The sequence below is a fragment of the Trichechus manatus genome, unplaced genomic scaffold (genome assembly GCF_000243295.1).
Source record: "Trichechus manatus latirostris isolate Lorelei unplaced genomic scaffold, TriManLat1.0 scaffold00134, whole genome shotgun sequence".
Lineage (NCBI taxonomy): Eukaryota > Metazoa > Chordata > Mammalia > Sirenia > Trichechidae > Trichechus > Trichechus manatus.
This window is the reverse complement of record NW_004444070.1, coordinates 3,402,931-3,426,459: the sequence shown is the minus strand read 5'-3', so window position 1 is coordinate 3,426,459 and position 23,529 is coordinate 3,402,931. Positions and strand designations below refer to the sequence as shown.

The 23,529-nt window shown below is 40.1% G+C and overlaps 1 protein-coding gene across 2 annotated transcripts in view; it reads right to left on the bottom strand.

Annotated features, from left to right (window-relative positions):
• NLGN4X (neuroligin 4 X-linked) overlaps positions 1 to 23,529 on the bottom strand; it is a 271,808-nt gene that overhangs the window by 140,323 nt on the left and 107,956 nt on the right. Inside the window, exons 2-3 of one of the 2 annotated variants that reach the window (XM_004385183.3) lie at positions 7,377 to 7,436; positions 4,070 to 4,222 (exon numbers count right to left, since the gene is read on the bottom strand). In XM_004385183.3, coding sequence (XP_004385240.1) covers positions 4,070 to 4,222; positions 7,377 to 7,436 — 213 coding nt within the window. The remainder of the gene's footprint in view (positions 1 to 4,069; positions 4,223 to 7,376; positions 7,437 to 23,529) is intronic. The other variant, XM_004385184.2, reaches the window with a different exon arrangement.

The following is a 23,529-nucleotide window of genomic DNA, read 5'->3' as shown; positions in this document are numbered from 1 at the left end:
CTACCCACGATAGAGATACTACCGTACACTACTTTGATACTGCTAGCCATGAGATACTACTGTACACTTCGATACTACTGCCCATGACAGATACCACTGCACATTTTGATATTACTACCCACGAAAGAGATACTACTGTACACTACTTCGATACTACTACCCATGAGAGAGATACTACTGTACACTTTGATATTACTGCCCACAATAGACATACTACTGTACACTACTTCGATACTACTAAATAGCCAAATTTCTGATACTACTTTGTGAGATCATCAATGTATTCACCAGTGGATCGAACGGACAAGAAACCCCAAACCCTAGAGCTGCTTAATACAAGTCAGCTTTGGGAAAAATCAAGTTTTGGGAAATCAACCTTGTAAGTAACATCAACACATTATGCATACAAGCGAGAAACTTTTAATTCTCCTGGAATCCATATTTTGGGATCCACAGAGTTGAGGTGACCCACGCAGGCCATTTGCCCTTGGGTGTCCTTTTGAACCTTGAGCCTTAGAGAAACTGGTTCGTGGAGGTGGTCTTTGAGTCAAACTGGGGGCTAGAGAAACTAGTCAGACATTTTGCCTCGGTCATCGTGCTCTTTTGAAGAATTCAGTCAGTTTCAGAAAACAGACTCCAAGGGTTAGACTGAGAGCTATGTTTGGGGTAAATCGGTGATTATTTCAATTGTTCTTCAAGTCAATGCTGTATGAAGTCCTTCCTGCCCATGAATTTGTTTCTCATCTCTATCCAGATCTGTTTTTCCATGGTGATGCTGGTAAGATTTGGTCTAAGAGTGTCTGGAGTATCTCACATTTTGGGAAGAGGCTGCATAGGTCCGGCTCACTGTCATTACTCCCCATCGCTAATCCCCGCATTGGCTCATGATCTTGATTTTTCCCTTGGGTTCCAGTCTCTATAAAACGTTTCAGATTAACTGATGTTCCTCCTTGAAGGGTGGAAAACAAGTGATAATGATCTAGGAATGACAAACAGAACAAAGCACCCGTCCTGGGACAAGAAAACCAGGATGTCGCCAGATAACCCCCAAGAAAAGATTAACTCATCTGGGACGTGACCACCTCAAAACTTCCCCCTCAAAAAAAGGGGGAACTAACACAAACTTCTAAGACCCATAATCCTGTCCCTATAAAGCCTTCAGCCGATCTCTGGTGCGGAAGACAGGTTTTTGGAGGAATCTATTCCCCTCTGTCTCCTATATATCGATATATAATAAAACTCTTGCTGCTCACCTCACCCCGTCTCAGAATTGGCTATTGCGGCAGGCGGCTCCAATCTGCGTACTTGCGGTAACAGTTTCAGAATATTCCTGACTGCCTGGTAGAAACGTTACCCCTACTTGCAAAGTCGTATATTCAATACACGTCAATCAGTTTCTATTATTGGCTTAACGTGATGTTTGTTTTAACATAAGAGAACAGTTTGCTGTCCCCTCCCTCCCAACGCAGTGATTTGCTAATTGTCTCTTGCTTCATTCAGCAGACGTTGCCCCAGAGTCCCTCCACAGCTTGCTATCACTCCTCCCAGTCAAGTACATTGAGTTCTTTGAAAGGACCCTGTGCAATGTCCTTCTTGTTTTCTCTCTCTCCCTCTTTGTTAGAACGGACCTTTTGTAAGAGATAAAGGAACCTGATTTCCTGTGTCGCACACCAGCGGTCAAAGCAATGAGCCCAAAGCTTCTGGGGGCGGGAGGGGAACGAGATTTGGAGACGCATGCACACATGTCTATGCAAAATTAATTAAATGTATTTCACAAATACCTGGCTCATGGAACCCAATGAAAAGAAAACAAAATTAAAAAAAAAAAAGAAATAAGAAGGTTCTTGACACTGTTGGAAGAAAAATTAATAATAAGCACCTTACTTTGATTTTAAGGTTTTTCTTACCCATGAAACCAAATACGAACCTTAAAAAAAAAAAATTCCTCACATTTATTAGATTTTGCCATGTCATTAAATTATATTCAGCTAGTTTAGAACGTGCACTCAATTTTTTTTTGAAGTTATCTATGCTCTGAGGACCTTTAAATAGTTCTGTACAGGTTGTTCTGTTTTGATTGATTATAGTGAGATCTTTCCCCCCATTTAGCAGTCACCACGCCAAACTGGATACAATTTTCTTCCTAACCTTTTTATATGAGCTATATAGAGACAAAGACATGTCACACTGATGTGTTCTGCAGGAAATGTGAAGACAAATATTTTTGAAAAGACAAAATACCAAAAATAAAATATTTATTTAAAAAAAAAATAAAATCTGGACCCAAAATTAATCCCGTCATCAGCTTTTGTTCACCCAAAACTGCTAATCTCTTCAAGCTAGGTTCCCTTAATTTAAATCTCAGAAGATATCCTGGCTGCAGGCAGGTGGAGGACCAGAGACCACCTTGTCACCTGATATCAGTGGCTCTTGGCAAAGGAGGAAGGCAGGGTTAGGTCAATCACATTAAGATTAGTACTCTATTCTTCTCCCTCCGCTTCTGTTTATAAGCCTCACTGTACCCAGCCTAACCAAAAACGACAAAAAAGAAACAAAAACCAAAGCCAGTGCCCTTGAGTCAATTCCGACTCATAGCGACCCTATAGGACAGAGCAGCACTGTCCCATAAAGTTTCCAAGGAGTGCCTCGTGGATTCCAACTGCCAACCTTTTGGTTAGCAGCTGTAGCTCTTAACCAGAGCACCACCAGGGCTCCATAACCAGCCTACTTGGAGCTATTTGTCCTTTGTTTTTTGGAATCCGCGTGATCCCCTTATATGCATGTAGAATAACTGCTCAGAACAAACTTCTGTTTTAGTTTATTTGAGTCTTGATTATTTCTTAACAATGCTGAGTCTTTTTTTTTTTTCCTTTAATGTAAACTCCAACATGGAATTTGGAGTACTTTATCACACACTGTTGCCAACAGCTGTAGGTTCTTTGCCTTGAACACCCCTAAATCAGATGCATTTCAACTCATTCCCTCCTGAGGTCTTTTACATGCTAATGTTTTCCAATATGAGTGGGGGGAAAAATGCTCAACATAAAACAGCACGTTGAAAATAAAATATTCTTGGCGATGTTTACCAATCTGTAGAGCTCATTCCCAGCCGTTGTTCCTGCTGGACACAGAACCATCATCCTGTTTTAGTTGCTCATAGTTTACCATAACCACACTGCAAAACAGATTTCTCCCTCTAATGGTCACACTGCTAAAAACTCAATTTTCTGCACCATTCAAATGCACGGTGCTTTGAAACAAGTGTGTTGTATAGCTCCAGAGACATCATTCATGAACTGTACCACAGCAGCCAAAGCCACTCAAGACGGGAAATCTTAAAATCTTACCACCAAAGTCATATAATTTTCAAACTCACAATTAGGATAAAAATGAATTAAACACCACATCAACGTACAGCTGAGCCTAAATTTCCATGTCCACGACCCATGTCCTTTAACTGAAAGCCACAAAATGCAACAAAATTCAAAGGAAAGACGTTTCACTGCACACAAATGAACAGCAATGAAATCACACAACTGCTTTTCAAGGCCTAAAATACACAGGTAATCGGTTAAGACATTACATGAAAGATTTTCCTATAAAAAACAGACTAATCAAATACACGTACACAACCAGAAAAAACAAAAAAAAAAGCTAATATCTACGGTGATTTCCAACTACTAAATTACCAAAGACATGTTCACTCTACAGGGTGTTGTTGAACAAGAAAAGCATTTATAAAGAAAAGGACTTTAAATAGAATTTAATTTTAATGTGATGACCTTGAAATCTGCATTTATTTAAGGAGGGATGCAGATTCATCAAGATAAAAGTAGTGGAATAAGAACTATACAAGATAAACAACGGCCAAACCATAAGAAGGTATTAAAACACAGTTTCAACTGGTCTTCCTGGAGCAAACATACTCAATAACAAAAAGCGAGCACTGGAAAGGAGAATTTTCTAGACACTCAAGCGACGCAATTCAAATCAAATAGTCCCGTCAGAATAAAATGCAGACTTACGTGGTTGTCTCTTGCACAGCCATTAATATGAGGTGATCACTTACCTAAAATACCCAGCCTGTAGTTAATGGTGATCACTATGACATTTCCGTAGCTTGCCAAAATACTTCCGTCTATCATGTTGCCCGTTCCCTCCATGTAGGATCCTCCATGAATATATACCATAACTGGCTTCTTACTGTTCTGATCATGGATGTCTGGAAAAAAAAGCCAGGTAAGGACAATAAAGAATCAAACTGATTAACTGATGCTAAAAACAGGGCAGAGGCCATTCCTTGATTGTCCTAGTTTCCAGCTGATTTAATCTCATTTCTATGCGTGAATTAATTATATGACTCACTTACGAAAATGTCAATGTCACTGTATTTTCCATTCATAGAAACGATTCTCGGACAAGCGTACAGTCATTCCGAGTAACATGTATGCCTACGGCAGCTAATGGACAGACGTAAAACACCAAAAAATAATTGAAAACACTAATTTCCTGAATATTGCACAAACTCTACAAGGTGATTTAAACTAAAGAAGCACATGGCATACGATCCAAAATACATTTTCGTCGTCTAATTAAGTGTAAAATCAACCGAAAATTATCATTTATTTTTAATATAACTGCCACCTTAAGTGAAAAGTGAGTGTATTAAATCATCTTCCACTTTAAAAAAAAAATGTAGTAGTAAAACTATGTATAGTCAATATAGGACAAATGGTAACCAAGCCAGATAATTGTTTAAAAATGGTCAACAGAAGAAAAGCATGTTAAAAAAAAAAAAAGATGCCACGCAACTCTTACAGTTCTAGTTCATTGGTTGTAGTATATCCCAACATATTTAAGTGAACACTGAAAGACATGTAATGAAAATGGCAAAAGATTCCAAACTCAAAGTGAAATTATTTAAATGCACAGTATTTTCAGAGAATGCAAATTTCCATTGTGATACGCAAGCAATGTGTACCCCTGGTAATTCTTTTCATTAAAAAAAGATGTAAAAATATTTCGCAATGGTCTGTGATGACAGAAATTTTGAGACAATCGGTAGAATTTGTAGAGTGTGCTTTCTGAAAATTTATAGAAAAAGGAACCTATGCAGCCAAATCAGCCTACGTTCCACGCTTAAGAAAATATTTAATAAAATTTTTGTCCCTTTAATTCATGGAGACAATTTTGAGATATTGGAAAGAAATTCTGAGAAACTGCAATATATGGTCCTGTTGATGGTGGCTATTATTGGAGTGAATTAAGACCATGATCTCAAATTATGCTCACTGGGTGCCAACGAGCTGAGAGAAGGCATGAGAAACCCACAGGTTCTACCGTGCACTAGTCACAGTAAAGTAAAAAAAAAAAAAAAAAAAGAGTTTCACGCTTCTCATAACTCTGTTTACATTTTATCCAGTACAAAAGAATCTCTTATTTTCTTGTATAAAATCCAAATGCAGTTTGCACTGTATTTACCCTTTTGTTAAACATATACTACACAATTTTTTTTTTTTTAACCAACTGCTGGTTGAATAAGAAATGGTGTTTTGCACCATCCAATGTTTCTTTTTCCCCCTTGTGTTGGTCTTTCTGCCTTTATTTATTTTACCAGTAGGGGCTGTTGGTGACTAAATTACAGAAAAAAAGAATAAGTGAAGATTTTGAACATTTGCTTTCATGTTCCTCTCAGAGTCTATTAGGTTAATATCTCTTACCTTTAATGAAAAAGCGAACAAAATTTTCTTGAACTTAAAGGAGTAATAACAGGACGTAATACTAATTAAAAGTACGTATCACAGTGTATTGGTATTAAATGGAAATTAGACAGCATTTTAACGGTAGTAATGCTACATCGTGAGTACCGTGCAAACACATCCTAGTTATGCAAAGGAAATATATTAAAAAAGAAAACAGAAAGATGAAAATTATAATCGAATAAGGTATAAGACAATAGGAGAAAAAAGTTTTGTTTGTTTTGTTTTGTTTGAATGCTGATAAAATGGCAGGCATTCTGAAACCCTTACCAAAGGACAAGCTGAAAGATGAGTTGGCTAGAGACGAAAATATTCTAACACCATCAGAGATCTCTTAGAAAGTTATTTGAGGCAGTGAGAGTCCTATGAACTTAGGGCTTAGTAAAGAGATAATGTTAAGGGAAGACCAGGCTTGAAAGCAATGTTGGCAAAATTTCGTTTCTTGGAGAGCAGTTGATTTATAAAAGGAATCAAAGAGGGCAGCAAAAACAAGCAATTGATAAAAAGGCACTTGTGGGGAAGTTAAGCTGACAGGCAGAGATAACTCACCGCCCAGTTCTCTAGTTTAAATCGCCTTTCAACCATAGAACTAAAGGTTTGTCAAACTCCTTCATCCTTTAAGGGAAATAGATGGAGTTCCATGTGCTTTGCTACCGAGATGGGGAAAATGTGCTTTTATCCATTCTACAGAGCCATCTCAGCAAGGAGAGGTTTGTTTTATGTATTTATTTATTTTTTTCTGTTTTAAAACCATTTATTCTGCTGAAGAGGCAGAGTACAATGGGCTGGTTGTCTGCCTGCATTCCACATACCTTCCATTTTTCAAGAAAAATCATTACACTTCTGGTTGATAATTTGTCACGCAATTGGGGATCCTTTGAGAAGAAACTGTGCATAGCAACAGAACATTTCCGGAAAAATAAAATGTTTTCACAATAGCTGTGGTTTGAAAAGAAAGATGCATATAGCTAGCTTTTTGACATTTCTTTCAATTCTTAGATACCCCTATGTTTTTCTTTACATGCTGCTAAATGGCAGTACTCCTGTAAGAAACAACAACATCTCGTTAAAACACTTTTTGATGTACTTCACTGTGAGACAGAGCAGATTCTTTGAAACCTACTTTAGGAATCAATGTTTGTAAAAGAAAAGAACCAAAAAAAAAAAGCCAAAAAAACTGAAATGCCAGTCCCAAAAACGTTCCACTGAGTTGTCAAGTTATTTTGAAGGCTATAAAATAACTGTTAGAAGGAAGAAAAGAAAGTATACATGCATGTTTTAAAATTCCATTTTCTCTTCTTGTGACCAAGCAAAAAAGAAAAAGAAAAAAAAAAAGTGGACTTCCTTGGAAATAGCATTTTCTTACTCACTTGGCATTTAGAAACAAACTTTATATGTCTTCTCACAAGAGATCTGCAGACATCTTACATAGTAATTGGGATTAAAAATAACAGTGGTCTCCCAAATAAGAATAAAATAAAGAAGCACACCAAAGTGTACTAGTTTCAAAGAAGGGGAGGAAAAACAGGTGGAAAACAAAAATATCTATATAGAGAAGAGATAGATAAGATACAAAATCATGCACCAGGGTTGAGCTTTGAAAACGCAACAAAATACCTTCATCTTCCCCACGGTCATTACTGGTAATATCATCTGCGTTTTTCTTTGTGTTGGCTCCTGGGGTCACAGTGAGAAGGAAAATAAAGGGAAAAAAAGAGAATTCAAAAACAACAGGTTTGCAAAAAAACCAGAAGAGAGATACTATCCAGTAAAAGAAAAAAAAAAAAAAAGAATAACACAAAAAGTTTATATCTATTACATCTGGATTTCAAAAAATGAAATAGAGCAGATGCAAAATGCGTGTAAACATAAAGATGCAAAAAGAACAGAGTCAAAATGTTATTTGCAAAAAATATTAGATATCCTGTGAAAATGCAGTTTGGGAGTTAAAATGATACCACTACCAAAGAAAAAAAAAAAAAATGAAAATGAGCACCAAAGCTAATATGAGTTTAAAATAAAAAAAGAGAACATTAAATTATCTGAAAACTGATTTCCCACATTTTAAAAACAAATGCATATGAAGTATTCAAAGTTCCTCTAATTTCAATATGTTATCACTTATTTAAATTTTTCAAATATCACTGATAAGCTCTGATTAGGTAACTTTATTATGGACGCAGAAACACAAGCAATCACATGGAAGAACCTTAATCAAAGCATCTTACCTATGTTTTCCATTTAATTTAAAACCTACATTAGTTTCATGCATAAGAATTTAAAACATATTTTTAAATAGAAATTGGAAATGTCACTAATTGATTTAAATCACTAACATTTCAACTCTAAGGGAACCACTAATCATTTTTGGCTCCTCCCCCTTTTTGTTTTTAAATACTATAATCTTGTACCTTAACCAAAATAAAACAGTATAACCTTCTTCCCTGTGTTTCAAATATGCATTATTATTTGAACATTATTATTATTATTTCAATTTGTAAAAAAATAAAATAAAAATGAAGTCACCTACCTGGATCACCCCATACATGTTATCTGCACAGGAATGTCCACATAAAGCAAAATGCAGGGAGGGACAAATAGCTATACCAAAAGGCTCTCTTATACTTTTATAATGCACTCTGCCATTTTGGTTTATATTTTCCAGATACAAGAGGTAAAACACTTGATTTTGCTTGAACTATTTAGCTAATTGGCTCAGTTTTATCTTCTATTTATAGACAGAGCCCACGAGTGCATATAGAAATACCAAAAGCTTGTACTGTGTCAATTACAGAGAAATAGTCTGTGACTGCTGAAAGGGTGCTAGGAGAGGTGGGTTAAGTTAAAGTAAAACCAGTTGCCACTGAGTTGTGTTAACCATTTGCACCACCATGGACCTCCAAATGTAAAAAAAAAACTTGTTGCCATCAAGCAGATTCCAACTCATAGCAACCCTGCAGACAGAGCAGAACTGCCTCATGGGGTTTCCAAGAAGTGGCTCATGGATTTGAAATGCTAACCTCCAAAGATAAGGCAACAATAAAACCAAACCAGTTCCCAGTCAAGTCGATTCCAAATCATGGCGACTCCATGTGTGTCAGAGGAGAATTGCACGCCACAGGGTTTTCAATGGCTGTAATCTTTCCCAAGTAGATAGATCACTGGCCCTTCCTTCTGAGGCACTTCTGGGTGGATTCGAACCACCAACTTTTCAGTGTAGTCGAGCACTTTAACAGTTTGCACCAACCAAGGATTCCTAAATTAAGGTCAACTGATTAATCCCATTGCCGTCAAGTTGAGTCTGACTCATGACAACTGTCATGAACTGAACTGTGTCCCCCAAAAATATGTGTCAACTCGGTTAGGCCATGATTCCCAGTATTGTGTGGCTGTTCTCCATTTTGTGAGTGATATAATTTTCCCATGTGTTGTAAATCCTAATCTCTGCCTGTGGTTAATGAGGCAAGATTGGATTATGTTGAAGAGGATTAGGGTGGGATGTAACACCCTTGCTCAGGTCACATCCCTGATCCAATGTAAAGGGAGTTTCCCTGAGGTATGGCCTGCACCACCTTTTATCTTATAAGAGATGAAAAGAAAGGGAAGCGAGCAGAGAATGGGGGACCTCATACCACCAAGAAAGCAGCACCAGGAGCAGAGTCCCTGTGCTGAGAAACTCCTTGACCAGAAGTTAGATTGATGATGACGAAGACCTTCCCCAAGAGCCAACAGACAGAGAAATAATAATAATGATGATAAGGGATCCTGGTGGTGCAGTGTTTTAAGCACTCAGCTGCTAACCGGAAGGTCAGCAGTTTGAACCTACCAGCTGCTCCGTGGGAGAAAGATGTGGCAGTCTGCTTCCGTAAACATTACAGCCTTGGAAACCCTATGGGGCAGCTCTACTCTGTCCTAGAGGGTCGCGATGAGTGGGAATCGACTTGACAGCAATGGGTATGGGTATGCTACGTGAATGATACGTTGAATTGCTTGGGTTAGAAACTAAACTCTTCTCATTTCTGAAAATATTTTAATTCATTCAAGTAACAAGATGTGTTTTTAGTTTCTGTAGAAACAGGTGACCCTTATTTTTCCAGTGTTCTTCCATTAAAGAAAGGAAAGTTGCTAGAAACAATATACTTGTCATCAGAAGACACAGGATGGATTAGGAAAGGGAGTGTGTCCTGGAATTAAGCTGCTTCCGTTCAACAAAACTTGTTCCTTTAAGGTTAGATTCCACCATTGTCTGTCACCGTCCGCAGTGGCTGGAGTGTTGCTGTGATGCTGGAAGCTATGCCACCAGTATTTCAGATTCCAGCAGGGTCACCCATGGTGGACAGGTTTCAGTAGACCTTCCAGACTAAGACAGACTAGGAAGAAAGGCCGGGAGATTTACTTCTGAAAATTCACCAGTGAAACCCTTATGGATCACAACAAAGGTTCTCTGATCTCCTTGCTTTGGACATGTCATCAGGAAGGATGGATCGCTGGAGAAGGACATCATGGTTGGTGAAGCAGAGGGCCAGTGAGGGTGACGGAGACCTTCCGTGAGATGGACTGACACAACAACCCCAACGACAGACTTGAACACAAAAATCTGTTCATTTCCAAAAATTCTACTGTCTTTAAATGCCTAAAAAACAGTCTAAATTTAGTTCTGTGTCAAATTAGCTCACTGTCTTTTTGGTTATTGAGTCATATTTCATTTGTAGAAAACATATTTCATATTTCATGGACAGAATTTACTGTGAAGTTTGATTTAAGAAATGAAAAAGGGATGCCTTTTTTTAGAGAAATAAGGAGCCCATACTTCTGGTGATTGTGAGGACGGTACAGGAGCAGACAGCATTTCATTCTGTTGTTCACGGGGTCGCCGTGGGGTGGAGTCCACTTGACAGCAGGCATCCATCTATTTATCAAACTTAGATGACTTCTACTCTCCTAAACTAGCGACTTCCTAAAAACATGCAGTTGTTGTGTGCTGTCAAATTGATTCCTACTCATAGCGACCCCACATGACAGAGTAGAAGTGCCCCATAAGGTTTTCTAGGCTGTAATCTTTTCAGAAGCAGATCAACATGTCTTTTCCCTACCTCAGAGCTACAGGTGGGATCAAATGGCCAACCCTTCAGGTAACAGTCGAGTGTTGAACCCTTGTGCCACCAGTCCTCCTTGAAAACATGCAGGAGTCAGTGAGAAAGGCCACCTGTAATTTATAGGGCACACCTGGATTTACCCTTTCCCTGCACCTGAATTTACCTCCCTGTCCTCTTCCCCATTTCCCTCTTGTCAATCTCTTTTCTCTGTATCTGGCAACACAGAAGCATTAAGTCTGAACCCTGGCCCAAACCCAAACCAAGGCTACCCTGCAGAATCTGGAATATATTAACCCTTTCGTGGATAAATGTGTGTTGCTGTTTTTTTTAATTTGGTGATGTCATGTATTTCCACTAAGGGAATGGATACTGAATCCTTGTTTATTGGTAGCTCTTTATTATTTGAAAAAAATGGGGTGCTAAATGCATGCGGGACATATCGGTCCCCCATTCCATGAAGCACACGATGCACACGGGACATATCGGTCCCAGGGCACATCACACTTTCTGGTTACACTTGAGCCATAAAACATCTTAATCAACTTCCCAAAAATACACAAAATACTAAGTAAACATTACACTTGCTGTACATAATTGTTACCAGTTTGATTGAGAGTGGGCCATATGGGTACCATGTTCCCTGAAGCACATCACACTCGTGGGACATATCTGTCCCATGGCCCAGAACATGCATCACACACTGTTTTCACCTGAAAAATAACTCATTTACTTGAATATCATACCTTTCTAATAACACATAGGAAATAGTAAACACTCCTGCAGACCTTATCTCACTGTACAGAAGTCAAAAGACACAAAGTTTCCCACAAACACTCTTCCAGGAAGCATCCCCTCATACGAATGGCTCTTGACACTCAAATGCGGGGCAGATCAACTTTCTTGTCTTTTAGGCAGTTGTACCAGTATCGGCCACGAGGCCAGAACGTACTAACGTGGCTGAAATGCCTGCCAATGAACCTCCAGGGATGGAAAATGTAACACGGCATCTATATCCCGTGGTCCATGAAAGGGTTAAATGTCAGAGCCTTCCCCCGAGTCATCAGGCTCAAAACTATCAGGTTCACCATCTGTGTGTGAAATCAGAATAATCTCAACTACCCCATGTGGAGGGTTGGCGTGGGAGGAGAGAAGGGTTCAGGGAACCATTCTCAATCAGCTTGAGAAAGATGTTCTAAGGATTTATAACGATTTTACAATTTTTATATCAGAGTTATTTTACTGATTAACTAGCAATCCAGGCTGATCTACCATTCCCTCGATTCTTGACTGGATTCCTTGGTTGCCCGAAGTGCAACTGTTCAGAGCTTTATTGGGGTATAATTTGCATACAATAAACTTAATCCATTTTAAGTATAACATTCAGCAATTTATTAGTCAATTCCCAGAGGTTTTGCAACCATCAGCACAATCCTATTGTAGAACATTTCATCCCAAAAATGTTGTTTGTGTTGATTCGCAAGCACTCCATATCCCACGCCTCTACTCTGGGTAACCACCTATCTACTTCTGTCTCTATAGATTTGACTTTTCAGGACAATTCATATAAATGAATTCATGCAACAGCTGGTCTTTGCATCTGGCTTCTACTTAGCATGCTACGATGCATATTTCTTTATGTGTATATATATCTTTACAGCACAGGTTTATCTGTGTTGTAGCAAGTATTAGTATCACATTCCTTTTTCATGACTGAGTAATATTCCACTGTAGGGATTTACTTCATTTTGTTTATCCATTCATAAACTGATAGGCACTTGGGTTGTTTCCCCTGTTTGGCTACTGTGAATGGTGCTGCAGTGAATAGTGGTGCACAAATACTTGTTTGAATACATGTTTTCATGACTTTTGGGTATAGCTAAGAACAAACTTGCTGGGTCAAATATGGTAGTTTATATTTAACTATATAAGTAAGTCCCCAACTGTTTTTCCACAATGGTGGCACCATTTTACATTCCCACCAACAGTGAACCAGGGTTCCAGTTTCTCCACATCCTCATCAACATTTATTATTGTTGCTTTTATTATGGCTATCCTAGAGAGTGTGAATAAGAGCACTTGTGGCACAATGGTTAAGTGCTTGGCTGTTAACCAAAAGGTTGGAGGTTCGAACCCACTCTGCGGGAGAAAGATGTGGCAGTCTTCTTCCATAAAGATTACAGCCTTGAAAACCCTATGGGGCAATTCTACTCTGTCCTATAGGGTCCCTATGAGTCAAAATTGACTCAACGGCCACAGGTTTGGTTTGGTTTTGAGTGGGTATAAAGTGGTATCTCCTTGTGTTTTGACTTGCATTTCATAATGACTCATCATGCTGAACATCTTTTCATGCACTTATTAAACATCTGTATCTCTTCTTTGATGGGATGCCAATTCAAATTTTTTGTCAATGTGTTATTGAGTCATTGGTTTCTTATTGTTCTTTGTATTTCCTGGATACAAATCTTATATCAGAATACTATTTGTAAATATGTTCTCCCAGTCTGTAGGTTTGTTTTTCATTTACTTAATGGTGTCTTTGAAATCCATTTAAAAAAAAATTGACAAAGTCCAATTTATCAATTGCTTTCTTCTAAGGGATCATGCTTTTGGTGTCCTATCTGACACATCTTTGCCTAAACCATGGTCCTGAAGATTTTCCCCTATTTTTTTTTTCTAAAAGTTTAGGAATTTTAGTTCTTATATTTATGTCTTTCACCCATTTTGAGTGAAATTTTGTGTAACGTATGAAATAAGAGTCAAAACTCATCTTTTTCATATGACTACCCAATTGCTCAAGCACCGCTTATTAAAAACACTATCCTTTCCTCATCAGATTATTGTGGCAACTTTGTCAAAAATCAGTTGACTGCAAATATGAGTGTTTATTTCTGGACCCTTAATTATATCCCATTGATCTATATGTTTATCCTTATGCAAGTACCATACTTTTCTGATCACTGTAGCTTTGTAATACATTTTGAAATAGGGAAACATAAGCCCTTCATCTTTGTTCTACTTTTTCAAGATCACTATTATTATTCTGGATTCTCTGCCTTTCCATACAAATTGTAGAACAGCTTGTCAATTTCAGGGGAAAAAAAAAAAAGTGCTGAGATTTTGATAAGGATACCAAACTACAATTTTAAATTAGTTTTATACAGCAGAGTCTAACTTGGATTCAAAAGCAGATAGAACACATTGCAGGGACTGCAACCAATGACAAATCTGTGCGTACATTTTTTAATAAGAAACTAATTTGCATGGTAAACTTTCACCTAAAGCACAATACTTTTTTTTTTTTTAAAGTAGATAGAGCCCTTAATGTTCTAGTTATACCTAATTTTTCACCCTTTTCCTCTTTTGCGGTAAGCAACTGCTCTATTTGTTCTTGCAACTGTAACTAAATGGCCTTAATAACAAAGCATGTTCTCTTGAGTATCTAGTTGAGTTGCAAACATGGATTAAATAAATACTAGCACTAGAGAAGAACCCTGGTGGCGTAGTGGTTAAGAGCTACAGCTGCTCACCCAAAGGTCAGCAGTTCAAATCCACCAGCTGCTCCTTGGAAACGCTATGGGGCAGTTCTACTCTGTCCAAAAGGGTCCCTATGAGTTGGAATCGACTCGACGGCCATGGGTGCTTTGGTTTAGCACTAGAGGACAAGAACAGGGATTCTGCTAGAATTTACAGCAGAGCAAACCTATTTTGTGGGTTTTATACTAGCATTTCAAAACCCAGACACAGCACTGGTTTCCTCCTACCTCCTCAAATCTACTACCCTTCCAAAATGCCAGGATAATAATCCCTTATATCTAATAATTCCCATCACCATCAAACACTGTGGGGCAATGGAGCTAAATATTAAAGGAAATATTTAGAGAACTTCAACAATGTATAGGCATTCCATTAAGTATTAAAACACAAATCTAATTTTATTGGTAAAATATTCCAACATCTCTTTGCTGTTCTGAGGTGCCGTGGAGTCGGTTCCGACTCATAGCGACCTCGTGTACAACAGAACGAAACACTGCCTGGTCCTGCACCATCCTCAAAATTGTTGTTATGCTTGAGTCCATTGTTGCAACCACTGTGGGAATCCATCTTGTTGAGGGTCTTCCTCTCTTTTGCTGACTCTCTACTAAGCATGAGGTCCTTCTCCAGGGACTGACCCCTCCTCATAGCATGTCCAAAGTACATGAGATGAAGTCTACATACCTACCTGGCTACCTATCCATCTTGTCTGTCTGTGTAGCTATCTCATCTGTCTATCTGTCTATCTATCTATCTCTCCTGTCTTAACAGGACCAAGTCCAGATTCAACGTAATCTTGTTAGTCCTAAAATATAAAGGGCCTGTTTAAGCTAACTCCTTGTTTCCAATGCAGGGGAAAGTGTATACTGTGGTATGGGGAAAAGATACTTGCTCCTCTGGCCACCACAGAGCTGTGCATTCACTGATTTGTGTGTCAGCCAGCCACACAGAGAGAGATCTGCCTACCCTTCTAATCCAGTCCTGAGAGGATATCAGCAAACACTGACGGGGTATCCTGGGCTGACCTCGGAAACAAGCTGAATGGAGACCCCCGCCCCCCCCCACAGAGCAGACCGCCCGTGCCTCACATATCCATTCACTCAGCAAGTAGGTATGGACCCATTAAACATACTGGCCCTTGGAGGAGACGGGATGGAGGCAGGATGACATAGCCCACCCTGTAGGAGGTCAGTAACATCTGAGACAGACAGACAAAGTCTCAGGTGGCCCAGGAAATGTGTATTGATACATTTATCACCATCCTCTGGAGCCTGGTGATGTAAGACTGCTTTCCTGAGAAAGTGATGAGTTTGAGTAAGCAAACGTGATTCCTACGGTGAGTGCTGAATTACTATAAGCAGAGCAGGCAGCTGCTGTGAGCTCCGAGGTACATGGAGGGGGAAGAACAGGGGAAGGTGGGAAGCCTGAGACAGGGAGGGAGCCAACCTGGGCTCCTTCTCTCTAAGCCTTATACCTGAGGAGGGACTTGTAACTGGGATTGCTATCCCACACATATTTTACAATTGACTCAACTCCCCTCAGACAGTACTAGCACAGTGAATCTGAAAGACAACATACAACATCTTATCTCCGGGTTTCATCTTTACGGCTGCTGTGCCCTTGCATCTCACCTTTGCTGGCCCGCTACTTCCACAAACATGATCGATCCCTCTGATGACATGCCCAAAGCAAACGAGTTAAACACTGTTCTGTTGTGATCTGTAACGTTGTTTATTAAAATATTTTATTGTGTTTTCTGTGAAAGTTTACACAGCGAATTAGGTTCCCATTTAACGATTTCTATGCAATTTGTTCAGTGATATTGGTGACATTTTTCACACTGTGTCCACTTTCTCATTTCCGTTCTGGATGTTCAGCGTCCAGTAATGTAGTCTCCCTGCTCCCTTGCCTTCTCGTCTTTGCGTTTGAGTAAATGCTGACCATTCGGTCTCATACAGATGATTTTTTAAAGGAGCATGGTACTCACAATTGATGCTGCTTATTTTATGTGCCCATCTGTTATTTAGTTAAAAGATGACCTCTTGGGATATTTCTGGTTCAAAGTTTAAAGAATATCTCAGGGTGATAGTCTCCGGGCATCCTCTAGTCTCAAACAGTCCAGTCAGGCTGGACTTTTTAAGAATTTGAGTTCTGCTCCACGTTTTTCTCCCATTCTATAAGGATCTAACGTGGCCCTGATAAGAACGGTCGGTAGTGGAAACCAGGCACTGTCTAGTTCTTCTCGGCTTAAGGGTCAATGAGGTCGTGGTTTGTGTAGACTATTAGTCCTGTGGACTAGTTTCTTCTATGATCCATAGGGGTTTCACTGTCTCATTTTTAAGTAGATCACAAGGCCTCTCTTCCTAAACTCAGATTCCTCGAGTGCTCACTCTAGTAGAAATCTTCCTTCACAAAATTTGTTGTAATTTATAATATTATGTTTAATAACTGCAATCCCATTAGATTGGCAGTTCCAAAAGAGCTTTTTCTGATTTTTCTCTTTTCATCACCAAATTACCAAATCTGCAATGGTTAGCAAAATGTCCAGCACGTATAAATGACAAGATAGGTATCTCTTGGATCGGTGATATATTTTTGACCTGAATCTCACACCTATTACAACAAACAGGTGCTTTTCCTTCAAGAATCATGATGAATTTTGGCAAGAGAAACATAGACCATGTGTATAGCTAACTCTTATTTCAAGTATAGAAATGAAATGTTGTATTCCCTTATTTAATTTTCAGAAACGACGTTATATTGTAACCTCATCATCATTCGTTCACACAGGATTTATTTTTTGTATAAATAAACCCAAAACCGAACACATTGCCATCGGGTCAATTCTGACTCATAGCGACCCTACGAGACAGCAGAACTACCCCATAGGGTTTCCGAGAATGTAAATCTTTACTGAAGCAGGCTGCCACATTTTTCTTCGGCGGAGCCGCTGGTGGGTTTGAACTCCCAACCTTTTGGTTAGCAGCCAAGCACTTAACCACTGCACCAGTAGGCTCTTTTTTATATATGCAGCATGTTAGAATTCAGTCATTAAAATTTTCTAGAGTTGTCATTTCTGTAAAGTTGAGGACATGCTTTTGTAATGATTATAAAAGCAAGCTCTAGTTCTTGCTTTGGACACATCATCAGGAAAGACGAATTCTAGATAAGGACATCTTGTCTGGTAGAGTGTCCGTGAAAACGAGGGAGACCGTCCCTGAGACGGATTGACAGAACAGCCACAAAAAATGGATTCAAACATACCAACAATCATAAAGATGGCGCCGGACCAGGCAAGGTTTCATTCTGTTGTACATGGGATCTGCGAGTCAGAGCCAACGTGACAGCAATTGACAACCACAACCAACTTATTACTGATTTTCTAGTAGTTCAAACCACGGTGTTGTAATAATGGAAATGATAGTTTTTGTATATTTCCTTCTTTTTCTCTGGCTGGCTTTGGAGGACAGACTGTGAGAAAAATATGAGTAATACTTTTTACCTTCTTGTTTTGCCGTTAACTAGAAAAGAATTGATTACATACTTTCTTAGGTAGGAATAAAAATAAATCTAAAACTTCCACAGATCACTAATGTTATGTCTGTGCTTCTTATTAAAGTCCCAGGACACTGCATAACCTTACATAAGCATTTTTTGCTGTAATTTTTGTTACTGATTTTTTTCCTCTGTTCTCAAAAGACAAATCCTATTAGATTTATAGAAGCCTTTCTCGTTTTTATTAGAATTTTCAGTTGATAGAATATATTGGCTCCCTGAAGAATCTCTAGGAGCTTAAGATTAAATCCCACTGCTTTTAAAAATGGAAACTAATTTAATATTGTATTATGATAGATTTTTTTTCTATGCATTTTTATTCAGAAAAACTTGTGTTGAACATAAAATTGGCTTTTGTTTGCCCAAAGACACCTCCAGGAATGCTGCATTAAAAAAACAATAACCCAGTAACTCACTGCCATCGAGTCGATACCGACTCATAGCGACCCTATAGAACAGAGTAGAACTGCCCCATAGGGTTTCCAAGGAGTGGCTGGTGGATTTGAACCGCCGACCTTTTGGTTAGCAACCAAGCTCTTAACCACTTCACCACCAGGGCCCCAATAACTCAGTAAAGGTATATATACTCTCCTTGTGCAGAGGTTCTGGATATTCTGAGTTTTATTCATATTGCTTTGTTGTTAGCTGTTGGGGAGTAGGATACTGATTCATGGCGCCCTCACGCAAATGGGATTGGACCGTTGTGCTCCATAGGGTTTTCACGGACTGATTTTCAGAAGTAGATTGCCAGGCCTTTCTTCCTAGTCGGCCTTAGTGTGGAACCGCCACTGAAACCTGCTCAGCAACACAGCAACTCACAAGCCTCCACTGACAGAAACATGGTGGCTGTGCATGAGGTGCACTGACCGGGAACTGAACCCGGGTCTCCCGCATGGAAGGCGAGAATTCTACCGCTGAGCCACCAACGCCCTCTTCATACTGTGAAGTCCGTTTTCAAGTATCTCTGTGGTCAGCACACACAGTGCTAACTAATGGGTGGAATTATGATGTTGTGTGACTTAGGAAACACCAATATGGGGATGAAAAAAGAAGAGCTCTTCCAAGACGCCTTGGCGACATTGTGTGTACACACATTGCCGTACAAGCAAAGGCTCAGATCATAGTTCATCTGATTTTTGGGGGAACCCCTTGGGATCCTCTGGAATCTGGAGGGAGGAGGCTTGTGAGAACAGCTCCGAGACCATCTTATACTTGTCTCTCTGTCTCCTGTGGAAATGTGTCATGAGATCATTTCTCCTAGTCTCCAGGGTTCTGATGCAATATGATGCTTTCTAGCCCAGCTCTCAGAACAGAGCTGTAGTCTATAAAAACGTCTTTAATGTAGTCTGGAATTGGACGCTCAGCTATGGGGTACCCCACAATTGGCATTACAGTCATCTAGCCCTTTCAATTTGGGGTCATCCCTCTTGGTAGGTGGGGCAGGGACCGTGGACGGCTGCTACCTTTGGCTGGATTTCTCTTCAGCTGTGTGTATAAGTCACAGACCCTTGATGTCTAACAGTGGCTCAGTCTTTACTCATTGATTCAGACGCAAGCTTCATTCTGCCCTTGTCTTGTGTGTGTGGTTGGCAGAAGGACGTGGCTTCCCGTTGTTGGTGACCTTATGGGACAGAGTAGAACTGCCCCATAGGGCTTCCTAGGCTGTAATCTGTACGGGAGCAGACAACTAGGTCCTTTCTCCCAAAGAGCCACTGTTGGGTTCAAACTCCAGACCTTTTGACTGACTGCTTAACTATTGCACCACCGGGGTCTTTACATGGCTTCTAGTCATCCACCCAAAATGAAATTCGTCCAGATTTACCCCTAAATCATCCCTATGCTGTAACAGACTGAATTGTGTCCCCAAATATATGTACAAGTAGTCCCCAGCTTAGGAGGTGTTCGAGTTACAACAAACCACACTTACAACCATGCTTTTTTTCGTATGTTTTATTGTTACTAATGTGTACAACACACTATGTTGCAGCACGTAATTTGCTGATGTTATTCTTCCCAGATGTTCACCTGCAGATGTTCAACGCTCGAATTTATAAAACCCAAAAAACCTAACTCGTTGCTGTTGACCTGATTCCAGCTCATAGCTATGAGCTGGATTTAAAAAGATGTTGATAATAAAAGGCAATAATTAACGAAAACAAAAACAAACAAAAAAAAGAGGTATTCGACTTAGAACCGACTTAGGACAGACGCATCAGAATGAAACCCTGTTGTAAATCGGGGACCCATCTGTGGCCATAATCCATTATGATTTAATTATGTGACTGAATCAGCTGGCTTTGAGTACAGGAGATACTTTCCATAACGTAAGCCAATGTAATCTATTCAATCAGTTGAGATCATGCAAGTGTAGGGTGTATCCTAAACCTAATAACTTCTGAGTTACAGAAAAGAGGACATTAGACACACACACACACACACACACACACACAGTGGAAGACAGACACCATAGCAGGACATCTGTCTTCAAGGCAAGGAACACCAAAGAACCAAGACACCTGGGGCTACCAACAAGGAAGGAATCACCACAGTCAAGACCCTGATTTGGACTTTCAGCCTCCAGAACTGTGAGAAAATACATTTCTGCTCTTTAAAGACCCCCTACTTGTTCTGTTTCTGTTCTAGTAGCTCAAGGTGACTAAGACACAGTCTTAAATTCCAGTGTCTGCCATACTAGAAAATGCAAAGCCCACTGATCTCAGTTAAGGACCCTCAAAATTGTTCTTCAGAATCCTAAGATGACTCAAGTCCCTGGGATGTGGGGACGTTTTTGCTGCAGATAAGGGCTTTTGTGACCCTATCTCCTTTAGAACTTAGATAATTGGTCACAATAGAGTTGTTCTGTGTTCTGTAAGAAACTAAAGGACTCAATGATACAAACATCAGGAACGGCACCAGGAAGCAACAAACAGATGGCTCTTCATCTCTTTTTCAGTGTGATTGTGTTCACTCAACAAGTTCAGGGAAGTGGGAGGTATTATTTGTTCAAAATATTCACTACCTTTCCCTCCGGGACGATTTTACCTTTCTGACATGCTAACAACAGCCTTGGCCAACGAAATGTGAATAGAAAAGATATAGGTCCCTTCCTTGTTAAAACATATGAGGCCTCTTCAGGAAAAATAGTTTACACGGACCATGGCCTCATCGATCCTGAGACCAGAAGAACCAGATGGTGCCCGGCTACCACTATGGACTGTTCTATTCAGGGCCACAGAGATGGATTCTGATAGAATGGGAGAAAAAAAGTGGAACAGAACCTCACATGCCTAGAAAGACTAACGAACAAAAAACCATACTACATGAAGAAGAATGGGGAATCAGGATTGGAGGAAGACTCATTAACCACCTGCATTATGCAGGTGACACAATCTTACTTGCTGAGAGTGAAGAGGATTCGAAGCACTTACTGATGAAGATCAGAGACTACAGCCTTCCGTATGGATTACACCTCAACATAAAGAAAACAAAAATCCTCACCACTCAACCCATAAGCAACATCATGACAAATGGAGAAAAGACTGAAGTTGTCAAGGATTTCATTTCACCTGGATCCACAATCAACACCCACGGAATCAACACTCAAGAAATCAGAGGACGCACTGCTTTGGGCAAATCTGCTGCAAAAGACCTCTCTAAAGTGTTGAAAAGCAAAGAAATCACCTTGAAGACTAAGGTGTGCCTGACCCAAGCCATGGTGTTTTCAATCGCCTCATATGCATGCGAAAGCTGGATGGGGCAGGGTTTCATTCGGTTGTTCAGAGGATTGCTAAGAGTTGGAAATGACTCAATGGCACTTAAGAACAGCAATTAGCTGACCTTAATATAAGGAGATTGTCCTGGACTATCTGCGGGGGCTCAGTGTCATCACGAAGGTCCTATACATTAGATCAGGGGGGCAGAAGAGGAATTAAGAGACAGAGAGAAATTGGAAGATGCTGGCAACCACGCTGGCTCTCGACAGAGGAAGCAACCAGGAGCCAAGGAATGCAGGCAGCCTCGGTGAGCTGAAGAAAGCAAGGAAACTCGCTTTCCCCTACAGCAGCCTGCTGACACCGTGATTTTAGCCCAGTGAGGTGCACTTTGGACTTCTGATGACCTGAACTGTAAGATAATCCATCTGAGTTGTTTTAACCTAGTAAGTTGGTTGTGACTTGTGGCAGCTGTAGTAGGAAACAATTTTTGTTGTTCAGTGCTGTCAAGTCGGCCCCCAACTCATGGCGACCCCATGCACAACAGAACAAAATGCTGCCCAGTCCTGCGCTGTCCCCATGATCGGCTGCAGCTTGGACCTTTACAATCCACAGGGTTTTCACTGGCTGATTTTCAGGAGTAGATGACCAGGCCTTTCTTCCTAGTCCGTCTTGGTCTGGAAGCTGTGCTAACACCTGTTCAGATCATAGCAGCATGCAAGCCTACAGAGACAGACAGGTGTCGGCTGCGCATGAGGTGCATTGGCTGGGAATCGAACCAGGTCTCCCACGTGGAAGCGAGAATTCTACCACAGAAGCACTGCTGCCCCCATAATAGGAAAAGAATACATCCTATTTGTTCATTCATTTATTCATTTATGTCCGTATGGAACCACTGATACTTATTTTATACTTTGAGTTGTAAGCCGATAATTATTTATACTGTTGCTAAAATCGTGTCAGCTTTGGCCAATGGGGGCACTTTCATCTGGCTTCTGTGCCTTTGGACAGCCCTCCCGATACTGTGTTTTGTTTACGTGTTTTTGAGGATACTCTTACTTTCTGGCCTACAAGGTTCTCTGGTTCGTCTCTCCTGCCCCAGTTCTAGAGACAGTCATTTCTCCAAGCAGCCCTCGTTCCTTTAATTTGAGATCTGCATTTTTTGTAGGTCAAGCAGCTGAAGAACAGAAAATGAGAATGACTCGCCTGAACGATTCTAGAACTAGCTGGTGATCCAGCAGAAATCTCCGTAATAAGCTTCACACTACAGGACAAGCTATACGTGCTAGCTAGGGGTAGAGAGGAAAGTAGCCCCCCAGGCAGGGGCTGTTTCTACTACAATAGGTATTTCATAATGAAAATAACAATAAATGCATTGCATTGTTTGCTTAATACATGCATGTTATAGCTCTGATGGCGTGACAGTTAAGCACTCGCTTGCTCACTGAAAGGTTGGCAACGGCTCTGCGGAAGAAAGACCTGGCAATCTGCTCCTGTAAATATTACAGCTTAAGAAACCCAATAGAGTGGTTCTGCTCTTTCCCATGGGGTCACACTGAGTCGAAAATTGACTTGACGGCACCCAACACCAATTGTGTCAAATATTTTTCAACCGTCTGAGAAATTGTTAGGTATCATTTTCACCCCCATTTTACAGATGGACAATTGTAGCACAGAATAGTTAAGTAACTTGGTCAAGGTCACTGAAAGAGACCAGTGCTGGGACCAGTGCTGGGATTCAAACCCAGAGCTCTAACAGTTCATGCCAACACAGTGCCGCCTTTTTAGCAAATAGGGAAGACATTTTAATGCAAGGTGCCCTGCTTGGCTCTGGGGAGGTGATTTTGTCTCTCTCTCTCTCTCCAAAATAAGTTATTT